Below are 13,802 nucleotides of genomic sequence, written 5' to 3'. Positions count from 1 at the left end.
TGTCGCACGGCGTAATTTCATTTCTGCAAGTTTGATCTTCCAGTAACTGTGAATTATGCGTTTCTTCAGTTTGTTGCACATTTTCAGTTTTTAAAAATTTTGCAAGGGAGTTCCTCTGTTTTTCCGTAATTTCTTCTCTCTTTCTTTTTTTTTTCTTCAATTTATCAGAGCCACACATACTTTCTTCCTGCATCTCTGTCTCTACTACTCATGTTGCGAAATAGATAAAAACACACTGTATGTTATTTATTTTCGCACCTCGCGAATCGCGATAAAAACGTACGATATACGATCAGCTGTCATATATATATTATATATATTCGTATTTGTGGGGAATATTTATTCAATAATTTCAAATGAAACTCCAATAAATTATTATATATTTATTATTTTTATTTGTAAGGAGAGATATTTTAAATATATTTGAAAGAAATATATTTTCCGTGTTCTTTGGAGAATTCTTGGCTGGCTTTCAGATAATGTTAACAACATGATTATTGACATTTTATTTCTTATGTATATTAAAAATATGGCCATTTTATGGTGATGTCGCTAGATTTTGCGACAGTATTAAAACAAAAAAAAAAAAAATGAAACCATTTTTATTTTGCAAAATCAGTCAGCAGCGCGGGGCCTTGTGCAATCATACCGTTCGCCAGCTCTGAGCATAGGGACCATATCTGTTTGATGCAATTCATTTTACTTCAAGCATTCACTAAAATGCTATGGGTACGACAGTCACTGGGCCCTTGTGACTTTCCTCTGAGGAGATGCCACTGCTAGCAATTTTATTCTTTACATTTTCTTTCCTCTATTTTCTTTCATTTGAAATTTAATCAAAAAATAACAATTTACTAGAGGATGCCTGGAACCTTTTAGGGCTTTAAAATAAAACCTATAATGATATATGCAAAAGCATTTCATGTAAGGCTGACATTTATGTATTTTCGCCTAGTTGTATTTATATTCAGTAGTCTCTGACCATTATTCATATTCAATTAAATTTGTTTTTTTCTGGGAATAAATGTTAAATTAATGTCTTAGATAATGGTCACTTTTCAGAGTGTTCTGGAATGGCAAATTTTGATCATAAGCATGCTGCTCTGATATTTAGACTTGTAGAAAGTCATAAGTTACATTGACATTCCCCATCAATTAATAATTGATGGGCAATGTAAATTAATAATTCTTTCATATATTAGTCTGTGTATCCCCCCCAAGCTATCAGTTTTCTGACCCACCTAACTCTGCTTCGATAGCATCAGCAAATATTCTTGCACCCTTTCTATCTCAGTGTATCCCATCCCTGTAGAAGCAGTCTCTCCTGTTAACAAGTACAGACCAGGCTGAGAAAAATTCTATCCCTTGAGCCTTGCATAATCTCTCCATTGATCAACAAGGCTCTCATCATATACTCCCTCCCATCGTGTTTGGGCAGAATTGCAGACACTTTCAAATTCAACCCTAACTCATGGCTTTTTTTCAACATTGACCTGTACTTGTTAAGTAATTCTGCCGGTCTCCTACTCTTAATATCATTAGTGCCAATGTGTACAACAATATCACCCTCTGTGCCATTAAAAGATGATATCTGCTCTACAATGTCATCAACCTTTGCCCCTGGCAGCATACCATAGTCCTTTTTGCACAATATGTTCCCCGTTTCCCTGACAATTGAGTCACCGACAACAACTAGTTCCTTTGGGACCAGCACATTCTGCTTTGGGGGTTGCCGCTGTGTTGAGTGATGTTCAAGTGCAAGCTCTGGCATTGATGTGGGAAGCTGAAAGCTTGATGGGCCCCTCGATTTAAGTCCTTCAAGCTCTCATATAGGCTCGTAACAATGCTGAGTTGGCACCTGATTTCCTAACACTCCTTACATCGTGGTGCGCACGCGCGCACACACACACACACACACACACACACACACACACACACACACACACACACACACACACACACAAAAACATTCCCCTTGGCAATATCATGTCCCGTTCCTCATTGCTCCGCAAACATCAAACAAGCAGTGCATTTCAAAAGGCTGTGATTCAGAGGACAACCGCCCCCCCTCAGTTCTCCCCTAAGCCACAGCACTCCCATTAGTTTGAGCCTTTTGCTTTGCTGCTCTGGTCTGAATCATGATTTCTATTCAATTTCAAATAAAATTCCAATACAAAATATAACCCTAAACTTATATCCGAATGCAGTTATAACACTATATATGTATTTCAGTATCGAATATTATCTCCAAGTTACGTTATATGACTTTCTTATCTTGTGTCAAGTTATATGTATTAATTTATAATGGTAGGTTTGTAAAAACTAGGTCCTTATATGTATTTAGTTAAAAAAGTACAATTTAATTGACAATGAAATTTAATAAGATTAGTAAATTTTACTGATTAATTGATACTACTATACTCGTTATCTAGTTTTCCGTTAAACCTTACGCTATCTAGTTCAAGGTACACATTGTACTGTATAACAATGGCGTCAAGTTACGAACAGTAAATCTACGGACATGAGGTATTAATTACTTCCAAAATCATGTTATCTAAATTAAAAATACACCACGGAGCTTGACTAGGACTATAAGCTTCTTATAGAAAATAATTTAATCTAACAATTAAGTCAATAAACTGGCTAAATATAATTAAAAACTTAGCATTCGTGGGAGCTGCAAAACTTGTCCAACACGTGGATTAGATACCCTTACTGATACTAAGTAAATAACCTACAAAATCTCTATCTAAGTTCAAATTAAACTAAAGTATTGTTACTAGGAATATAAAGCAACTCTAGAAAATAAATTAATATGCCAATTTAAGTCAATAAAAAAGCAAAAATTTAAGAAAACTTCTCTATTAGCTGGAGCCTTAAGAAAACTTCTCTATTAGCTGGAGCCTTAAGAAAACTTCTCTATTAGCTGGAGCCATAAAAACTTCGCCTGTTCACGTGTACTCTCATACCCAGTCAATGGAGTTATACTTCATAACAGTGCCATCTGGGTGGTGGTATCTGCCGAAAATAAGTAACATTAGTCTTCTCCATAGGTGAAGCATTACTTATTCAAGGCAGTGCAATACCATGGGAACTCATTGTGAAGGTATTCACAATATGAGATATAATCAAATGATGCATTAAAACTACCTTGGTAGTAGAAATGATGTGTGTGTGTGTGTGTGTGCATTACTCATGCATAAATAAATTTGTTCAATTTATTACATAGGTTATAGGATTGTAATGTGGCAGAGCATTTTTTTTTTTTTTTTTTTCCAAATAAAGTCAGTTTATATTCACTTTAGAAGTACACTGATGATGTTTCTAAACTAAACTGATGATGGAAATTGAAAACAGCTAACAGAAAAAATTCAATTAGAAATTGCAGAATCAAAATGCTAACATTTATTACAATTTTAACATCCAATTCATAAATTTCTGTATAAAAATAATAAAAAATATCATGATAAGCAGCTCTCCTAACCCTAAAACCAGCAAGATAGACCTTTAAATTGCAACACACAGTATATGTGTGGAGGGAGGGATGGGAGGGAAAATAACATAGTACATATTCACTTACTATCAGTTCTTTGATTATCATGACTGAAAACTTTAATTCCATATAAGCGACTTCCTTCTTCTACACTTGCAACAGTCTGTTCATGTTCTCCTGTAACTTTGTTCATTCGGAGGATGGCATCCAGTCGCCAGTCAGTAACATAGAGCCATTCTATAAAAATTTAAATCTTTTATAATAGAAATGTAATCTAATCTTCTCTCATTTCCAAAAAATATACTATATCAAAAGCATCACATCCATACCAGAAAAAGTATTATAATAGGTGATGATTTATTACTAATTATAAAAACACGTTTTCTACTACCTCAAGCTGGCCTTTCCTTCTTTTGGATTAAATTCTGATTTTATTAAAAAAAAATACTTTGTTTTCTTTAAAAATTCTTCTTTAATTTAAATTTATGTGATTTTTATTTCTGGTTTAGCAAAATATCCAAACACACGACTACACATGCTTCATACTGGAGCCAGAGGTGTTTTTGGAAGGATAATACTTTGATATTATTCTTAATTATGACTGAATATTGAAAGTGAAGTTTACTGACTGTGTACTGTCTTTAAACAGCTAGTTTAAGTGTTTACTGTATAAACAAATGTAAATGTAAATGTGTATTGAAAGTGACTGTGTACTGAACTGAAGTGTATTGAAACAGCTAGTTTAATGTCTGTGAATACCTTACAAGTATAGATTAGAAATTTGGAATAATTAAGAATTGGTGACATTTGAGAAAGACCTCTTAGCTTTCTCAGGCCACTGAGAAACACAGATCCAAGTTGTAATTCACAGAGGGTGAAGCAGGCAATGTAAGAACTTTAGTTTTTATCTTGCATTTATAAGAAAAGTTTCATTATATAGCCTTCTATTGGAATGTTTGCCTTTTGTGAACCTTAATGTTATCTTGAATCAACAAAAAGGCTCCTTTTTCATCTGGCCTTTTCATTTATCTTTTCATCTGGCCAAGAGTGGGTTCCAAAAAAGTGGATCATTATGTAGGGCCAATTAATTATTTCCAAATTTCCAAGTTTTACCTTGTTATCTAAATTCAAAATTTCTCATGTAAAATCAAGTACATTTCACACAGTGAACTGTTGTATTTCCAGTAATTTATAACTGTACATAGATATGACCTTCAACACATACATCAGAAGGAGATGTTTTACTCTTACAGTTAAAGATAACCTATTCACATATTTTTTTCAGATTATTCATGCAATCAGTAGGATGCAGAGTAGTTATGGAATAAACTGCCATTTATTTTTTGCAATATCATTGTGAAAAAGAAAGATTTCCTGACAGCTGACACAGAGAGAAATCCTGTTAAGATAAATTCTTCTGGTGGCTGCATTCTTTGCAAGAAAGTTTCACCCTTGCAAACTGGATCCCCCCCCCACCCTCCTGCCAATAGTTCCTTGGCTCTTCAACAATTTCAAATCTTGAATGTGATTATTCAGTTTAGCATGGGTTGTCAAGTGACACTAATTTTCTTGGGATAATATATATCCTTCATCTTTATCAGCCAATTCTATTTGTTCACCTTTGCAAGGTGCTGTAGTTTCATCCAAACCTAAAGTTTAGAAGTGCTTAGGAACTGGTGTATGAGTATTTTCACAGTGAGCTACTAGCCATGTGGCAGAGGAGAGACTGAAGTGTATTATTATTTTTTTTTATACTTTTAGAGGAAAATTCAGTGACCATGCATGGTTTTTCATACATATACAGATGTTAAATGGATAAAATTCCTATTTTGCTTCTTCGACATGCATAGAAATGATGGTTTCAATTAGATTGATCTTTCTCTTGAGAATAACTTCATTTTTAAAATTTGTGAGACGAGGAAATTTATATAACAATTTTCATTTTCTATATTTTGGCCTAGGCTGAAAATTAACTGTTACTTTTCAGAAGGGTTGTTTAATTTACATGTAAATATACATTAATTTAATTTAGATTTAATTTTCACTTATTTTTCAAATCAATCTAAAAATTCCTCAGCATAGAATATATAATGTATTAGTTTAAAAATGGAAGATTTACCTCTATGATGTTTTGTAGAACACTTCAGTTCTGATACTCTCTGTAGATGAATAATTATACAAATAGATTACATGTATTTCGCTCCCTTGTAGACAAGATTAGCGATCCAATGGAATCGGAGACCAGCGGACCCCAAGCCCGACCCCAAAATACATCGAATCACTGCCCCAATTTTTGAGCGAGAGAATACAATACATCTGTATTTTAAAAACAATTTAAATGATTTGAGATCAAATAAATACATAGTGAATCCACACTCTTAATACTTTAAAAACTAATATTAAAATATAAAAAAATTAAGAATGCTATAAAACATTAAGAGACTGAAGAATTTTGTACTTCCCTAAAGTGGACAGGGCTTTTTGACCATGGTCATGATCACAGGAAAGTGGAACTGCAGGTATTGCGGGGGAATTTTATAGCATGGAGATTAGTTGCGATCCTGGCGCATGCATGTGAAGGACCATGAATCTGAGATGGGGTAGGGGTGACGTACATTGACTGAATTTTGATGTAATTTAATTTCAAGTGTCTCTGAAATTAATAGTCTGGTGTAATCATGTTGGATGCTGAGAATTTTTGCTTCACTGAATAGAAAGGGGGCCTTCACTGATCGCATGGAATGTGAGTTCCGAAGCCGAGGAGTGGGATGAGAGGACAGACGTTGAATGTTGTCTCATTCTCATATTGAGTGCACAACAAGTAGATCCCTGGTATGAGGAGTTGCAATCCTTGCAAGATACATTGTAGACTAAGTCATTTAATTGAAATTTGGAAGAGGATTGGACTTCGTGGTTTTTTAGGTCAGCATGTAGTTTCATTGTGGGTTTGACTATGATTTTGAATTGTGTGTTTTTGAAAATACTATTTAGTTGTTTGAACCATTGTTCAATAAATAAATAAATATTTATTTATTATTATAAATAAATATTTTTTTATATTATTGTTGATAACAGGAGAGGTATTGTGTAAACTGTTTTTGCTTGTATCTTTATTTTGTTTATAATAAGTAGGGGATAACCTCTATTTTGAAATCTGTTTTTTTGTGTTTGTATTTCTGTGTTTAGGGCTAATTCAGATGTTGAGTATTTGTGGGCATTAAGATATTGATTAAGGATCATTTATAGGTGAAGGGGTGGTAGCTGTTGTAATGAAGAAGCATTCCAGTGTTGGTGGTCTATCTGTACATGCTGAATTGAATTTTGTTCATAACCCGTGTGAGGGTGAAATTTAGAAAATGTAATGATTTTGTTTTGGTATTTTTGTATTCTAGTGTGAAGCTTCATCTTGCATGGATATTATTTAAGTTTTGTAGGACATCCTGTATGTTCCCCACATCTGTGATGCAGAGTATATCGTCCAGATATCTACTATAATAGGTGATCCACAGAAGAAAGGGAGTTAAATGTACTGGGTTGTGTTAGGGTAGCTAAGAATAGGAACAGGTGCATGTACACTTGCATATACACCAATGCTAGGAGTTTGGTAAATAAATTTTATGAATTTGAAGTATTGTTCAAAGCATCAAAGGTGGATATCATTGGGATATCAGAGACGTGGTGTCACACAGATATAAGGAATGCAGAACTGGAATTTGGGGAGTACAACGTCTACAGAAATGATAGACAGAATAGGAAGGGAGGAGGGATTATGCTATTAGTTAAGAAACACATAAAATCCAAGGACGTGAAGCCAGTCGACATCGCTGGACAGTGCAGTGTTGAGTCAGTTTGGTGTGACATAAACATTGGGAGATCAAAATTGATAGTAGGAGTGTGCTATAGGCCTAATGACTCTGATGAGTATAATAAGAAAATGTACAGGGAAATAGAGTGGGCCAGTAAATCAGAGAGTCTTATAATGGGGGATTGCAATTTCCCAGATATTGACTGGAATTTGGGGGCTGGTCACTCACACACTAGCAAGGCTTTTGTGGATTTATTGGATGATTGTTTTCTACATCAGCATGTTCGGGAGGCAACTAGAGGGAGTAATACTCTTGATTTGATTATCAGTAGTGATTCTTCATGCATTAAGAATCTGCAGATAAAGGAACCACTAGGTGGCAGTGATCACAGTGTGCTGAAGTGGGATTTACTCAAAGAGGTAACTACCAGGGTTAAAGGGAAGGGTTATTGCTTTTGTAAAGGTGACTACGATGGTCTGAGACAATATTTAAATTCTATACAGTGGGACCAACTGATGATGTTACCAACAGCAAATTCAAAATGGAAAGCATTCAAAGAACTTATCTTGGAAGCTACTAGGCTTTACATACCAACTAAGAAATACTGTTCAAGGTTTAGGCCTAAATGGATGTCAGATGAACTAATGAGACACATGGCAGAGAAAAAAAAATGCATGGGATACATATAAATTAACACTTAACACAGAAGCCTATGATAGATATAAGCTAGTCTGTAACCAAGTCACAAAGGAGGTTAGGCAGGCAAAGGCAGATTATGAGAAATCTTTGGCAAAGGATGCAAAGAAAAACAGCAAAGAGTTCTTTACTTATGTAAACTCTAGAAGGAACGGGATGAATCAGATTGGTCCACTTGATATCAATGGTTCAACTGTTGATGATCCTGCTCAGGTAGCTAACAAACTAAATGAATATTTTGCATCGACATTCACACATGAGGAGTTATTCAGCGAGGGGAATGCCAGAGGTGTATTGAACTCTAGCAGTAAGCTACAGAATCTTGAAATAACTGGGAGTAAAGTGGAGGAGAAACTGTTGAAGATAAACACAAGAAAGGCACCCGGGATGAATGGGATCTATCCAGTTATATTAAAAGAGGCAGCAAAGGAAGTAAGCAAACCCTTAGCCATAATTATGAGAGCTTCCTTGGACTCAGGGAGTACCCATAGACTGGAGATGTGCAAAACGTGCAGCCATTATCAACCCACTGCAGGATGGAAGCCTCCTCAACAATTCATGCTGAGTGAAATGGACCATAATCTGCCACGCTGGTCCACTGAGGGTTGCCACATCGACCGTATTCAGCAGTCAGGGCTTGAACCCCGGTCTACTCAAAGAGCGTACGCTAATGCACCCCCACTCATGACCACTCGGCTACGGAGGCCTTTGTGACCCCAATTCACAAAGGAGGATCAAAGGCTGACCCAAGTAATTATAGACCTGTGAGTTTAACTTCTGTTCCAGGAAAATTAATGGAGACACTGGTTAAAGAAGCACTGCAGGATCATCTAGACAAGACTTCAGTTATAGTTCGGACACAGTATGGTTTTGTTAAGGGGAAGTCTTGCCTGACCAATTTGTTTGGATACTATGATGCAGTCACAAAAGAACTGGATGCAAGGAATAACTTTGATATTATATACTTGGATCTTAGAAAGGCTTTTGATACTGTTGCACATTTAAGACTGCTGCACAAATTGGAGCAGTGTGACACTGGAGGCAAATTGCTGCTGTGGATAAAGGGGTGGCTGAGGGGGAGAAGACAGAGAGTGGTAATCAATGGACACTGCTCATCGTGGACTAATGTTATTAGTGGAGTCCCTCAGGGTTCAGTGTTGGGTCCATTATTGTTTTCTGTATTTATAAATAATGTTGATGATGGTATATCAAGCTGAATGTCCAAGTTTGCAGACAATACAAAGGTTGGCATGGTTGTTAAGGACACTACTGACGCTATGCTGCTGGAACAGGATCTGGAAAGGTTGAGCAGATGGGCTGCGAGGTGGCAAATGAAGTTTAACATTGAGAAATGTAAAGTACTACATAAACAGCAACCCCAGAGCAACGTATCAACTCTGTGGTACTACACTGACAGTGGTAGAGAATGAAAAGGACCTGGGGGTAATTGTGCAGGCAGATATGAAGTTCTCTGAGCAGTGCAGACGGGCTGCAAGAGTAGCTCATGGTGTCTTATCAATGATATACAGGAATTTTTCTAGCAGGAATAAGGAGGTGATTATTCTCTTGTATAAGGCAATGGTCAGCCACACCTTGAGTACTGTATACAGGTCTGGAGGCCTCATTTGTACTCGTTCCAGCTGCTGGAATGAGTACAGAGAAGGGCAAGAAGATTAGTGAATGGAAAAAAGGGTTGCTCTTACAAAGAAAGGCTTAAGTTTTGCAAATTACAGTGTCTGAAGACTAGGCACCAGCGAGGTGATCTGATAGAGGTGTATAAAACCTTGAACGGTTTGAGCATGCTCAATGCTGATGGGATTCTTCCTCTTGCTCAGAATAATCACCTGAGAGGGCATAAATTCAAATTGAGGAAAGACAGATGTAGGATAGATGTGCGGAAATTTGCCTTTAGCCAGCGGATAGTTGGTTGGTGGCACAGACTTCCATCCCTTGTTATGGAGGTTGATAGCCTAAATAAATTTAAGGCTCAGCTGGACAGGTATTTCGAACGAACGGAGGGGTGAAGTGGAAGTTTTTTTTTTTTTGTTTCGTTTTTTTTTTGGCTGATGCTGCATAAGCTTGCTTTCTTGCATCATATGCCTCTACTAATGCTAATGCTAATATTGTTTCAATATTGGTAAGGTATATTTCTGCAAGTAAGCCACTTAGATTTAATCCCATGAGTAGAACCATAAAACTGTTTGAAGACTTTACCTAGGAAGGTGATATAATTGGCTTCAGTTAAAAGTTTTATCAGGTCGAATATAGCAGTAATCGGGAGTTTTGTATGGTTAATTGGTAGAGAGTCTTTGTTTAGCATGTCCCAGATGATGTCAACGGTGTATGCGACGTTCACATTGGTATATAAAGAAGTGACATCTAGGGAAAATAGGTTGTCTTTTTCGATTACATGTTTTATCTTTTAGGATGTTAAATAGCGAATCGTAGTTTTTTATTCCAAATTTTATGGTTTGTCCGAACGGTTTGACTATATTATATATGTGGGAAGCTAACTCTGAGAATGCAGAGTGTTTGTATGAAACGATGGGACGAATGGGGAAACCTGTCTTATGTAGTTTGTCCTGGCAAAAAAAGTGTGGGTATATTGTACATCCTAGCTTTTAATTGTTTTAACTGGGCCATCATAATGTAAGTGTTTTTTCGGTATGTTGTTAAATTCTTATTATATTGGTTGACTAAATTGGAAAAAATGTCTGGATCGACTTCTTCGTAAGTGGAAGTATCTGATACTATGGAATTTAATTTGCTGATATAATCTTGCTTGTCTAAAACTACAACTATATCGCCTTTGTCAGCTTTTTGTATCACGATATCTTTTGTTTTTTTGAAGGTCACATAGTGCTGAGGTTTCTTTACTTAATTTGGGGAGGTGCGGGCTTTCAGGATTGTTCACTACCTGGTTTATCTGTTAAATGATTATGTCTTTCTGCGGGATGTTCTGAAGTCCAAATTCTACATCTATAACAAGTTGTTTCTTAGGCAAATTTCGGGGAAGGTAGATTGTAGTTTAAGCCTTTGGACAGAAGCAAAATTTGGTCACGAGTTAGAGAGCTTTTAGAGAGATTAGTGACATGGGGCTGGGAAGCTGTGCCGCAAGTTGAAAGTGGCAGTTCGGAGTAATTAGCGTGTGGAATGTCAGATATATGGGATAGCCTTTTAGTTTATTTCTGTGGCAGTCTCTAATTTCCAAAGCTAGTGATGGCAATGAAAATTTATAGTGGTTTTCAAGGTTGACCAATCGTTTGGGGAAAGGTATTTTCTTAATTTATTACGGATGTGTTTGACTTAATGCAGATATTGTTGCTTGGTAGAATAACAAGATCTTAGGGTGAGGTTTACAATACTACGTGATGTGGTGTAAGCTAGTTTGTTTATGTCTGGTAAATTTTGATTGAATTTAACCATAGCAAATTTCGGAGTAATGTTTTGTTTGAGGCAATATTTTAGGAAAGTTATGTGGTGATCCTGGGCTGCACATCTAAGTGTTAATTGGGTATATTTCTGTATCAAGGTCGGCAAGAAATCTCCCATGCTTGCAAGGTCGAAAGGATATGAGTGGAGAGTAAGAGAGGTTTGTGGAATTGTGAAAGGAATTTATAGGAATATATTTAATTAATAGTTAACAGAGCAGCAATGGCTCAATACGTTCTACATTATAAGTAAATTAGTTTAGAAATGAAAGATTTACCTCTATGATGTCTTGTAGAACACTTCAGTGCTGATACTCTCCATAGTTGAATAATTATACAAATAGATTACATGTATTCCACTCCCTCGTAGACAAGATCGGTGATCCAATGCACCCCAGAATTGGAGACCTGCAGACCCCAAAATCTTTTCTAAACTAACCATTTCTAAACTAATTTACTTATAACATAGAACGTATTGAGCCATTGCTGCTCTGTTCTGCTCTGTTAACTATTAATTAAATAATGTATTAGCATAAGAGAAACAAAAACTACTAGCCTGACATGGCAACTCAAAAATTGAATGCAAAGAACCTAAAAAGAAAGCACTCAGAAAATTGATTTATTCAAAATGATTCGCAGTGAACGCAAGTTATAAAAATCTCATAATTTAGCAAACTGTATTCAAATAAATGTGTCAAATACAACATTTTAAGATTAAACTATGCCCTAGTAGCACACAAGGTTCAAAGAGTATAGAATTAAAAAGTAAATATATGTGGAGAGAACTGGTTTGAGGTTGTGCATCAGATGCATTGGATTTTAAGGTTAATGATAATACATCAGGTTATAAGGATAGTTTATTAAACAAATGGTGATGGTGGTTGGCAGAGGAGTACTGTCTACAATTACGGCAGTTTTTCTAAGTGATCTGGCTGGTTAACAATCTTAATAAGATGGTTGTCTTTTTTTTTTTTTTTTTTTTTATATGGATAAGAGCACTACTTGTAAAAATATGGGTATGGTTATTTTCTATATGCATTGCCTTTTATTTTAGTTAACACTATCTGATTCAGAAAACTGGGATAGGAGACTCAAAGCCCAATGGGAATGTATCAGTTAAAATGAATATAGGGACTTACCTCCTGAATGTCTTGTGGTGGTCAGTCTGAAAAGGCGCTCTAATTCCCGCCTTCAGGTAGTTTTATGTGTGCTGACTTTAAATTTAGTGCACAGCCACACCCATCATGATCTGTGGTGTGATAGTAAATCACTGTGAACAATAATCCCTATGTCTTTACTATAGCTCTAATTATCGGAGAATGTAATGAATGTAAATTTATATTTTAATGATATAGCAGGCACAGTCTGCGAAGGCAGAATGGACCTATATGAACTCAAATTACTTAGATCTTATATGAGAAATGTATTAATGTAATTAAAAAGTAAAACGTGTAAAAAAAAAAAAAATATATTTATCCTCTGTACATAAGCCGGTATAGCTTTTCTAAGGCATAACGAACTTGTTCATGCCATGCCCGGGAGATAACTATTTACATATGTACAGCCTCCTTCATGTGTTACGTACGTGCTGGTAGGTTAATTTATGTACTAATCGTGTAAGGAATTTAAGATATATTGTAGGATTCCAATGTCTGAGGAAATATTTATTACATTGTCTTTTGTTGGGGAGGTTAAATTTGGACATTCGGGTTACAGTGCAGTCAGCCAACAAGCCTCGTCTGAGTGCAATAAACCTGGGGATAAAATTTGGGTTGTATATTGTCTATAACCTTTTAAATAGGTCTGATTATCATTCTATCTGATAAATTACGGATAGACCCTTCGTGACTCAGTGTAATAATGGGTCTTAATACTCTTACAGGGCAATTGCAAACCTGTTTCTAAATGGGTATGGGTAAATTTTTTCAATGACTTTATTAGGGCTGGCACTGGGGTGGTGTAGGGCAAGGTTCACCTGTATGGCAGCTTTAATATTTATTTTTTCTTTTATGAAAACCCCAAACACGAGAGGTATTAGAATCTATAGTGCTTAGTACTGTGCTTGGGTTAGAGTTGAGAAGATGAAAGAAGATATTTGTTGACTGTAATTTTCAGGAAATATGTATGAAGGAAGGTTGTTCCAGAAAACGGCAGTGGAATGAATAAACGAGGAAGATGAAAAATTGGTTCTGTGAGTTTGAAGTTGGACAGAAAATGGATGTTGGCTGGTGGCGGCACATGTGTTTGGACTGTTTTGAAAGAGAGAGAGCGGGAATTATAGACGCCAAATCAGAAGAACAGTACCCATGGAAGTATCTGTAGAAAAGGCATGCAGCAGAAACAGTACGTCTATGAGACAGCGAGTGGAGAGACTCT

At 36.0% G+C, this 13,802-nt stretch overlaps 1 protein-coding gene across 1 annotated transcript in view; it reads right to left on the bottom strand.

Annotated features, from left to right (window-relative positions):
• mgl (low-density lipoprotein receptor-related protein megalin) overlaps positions 1 to 13,802 on the bottom strand; it is a 1,043,262-nt gene that overhangs the window by 748,899 nt on the left and 280,561 nt on the right. Inside the window, exon 18 of the mRNA XM_090381453.1 lies at positions 3,581 to 3,730. Within this exon, the coding sequence (XP_090237579.1) occupies positions 3,581 to 3,730 (150 nt within the window). The remainder of the gene's footprint in view (positions 1 to 3,580; positions 3,731 to 13,802) is intronic.

The sequence above is a fragment of the Mastigoproctus giganteus genome, chromosome 9 (genome assembly GCF_048544385.1).
Source record: "Mastigoproctus giganteus isolate SK-2022 chromosome 9, ASM4854438v1, whole genome shotgun sequence".
Classification (NCBI taxonomy): Eukaryota; Metazoa; Arthropoda; class Arachnida; order Uropygi; family Thelyphonidae; genus Mastigoproctus; species Mastigoproctus giganteus.
Note: the sequence above shows the minus strand (reverse complement) of the source record. Positions and strands in the feature narration are given on the sequence as shown.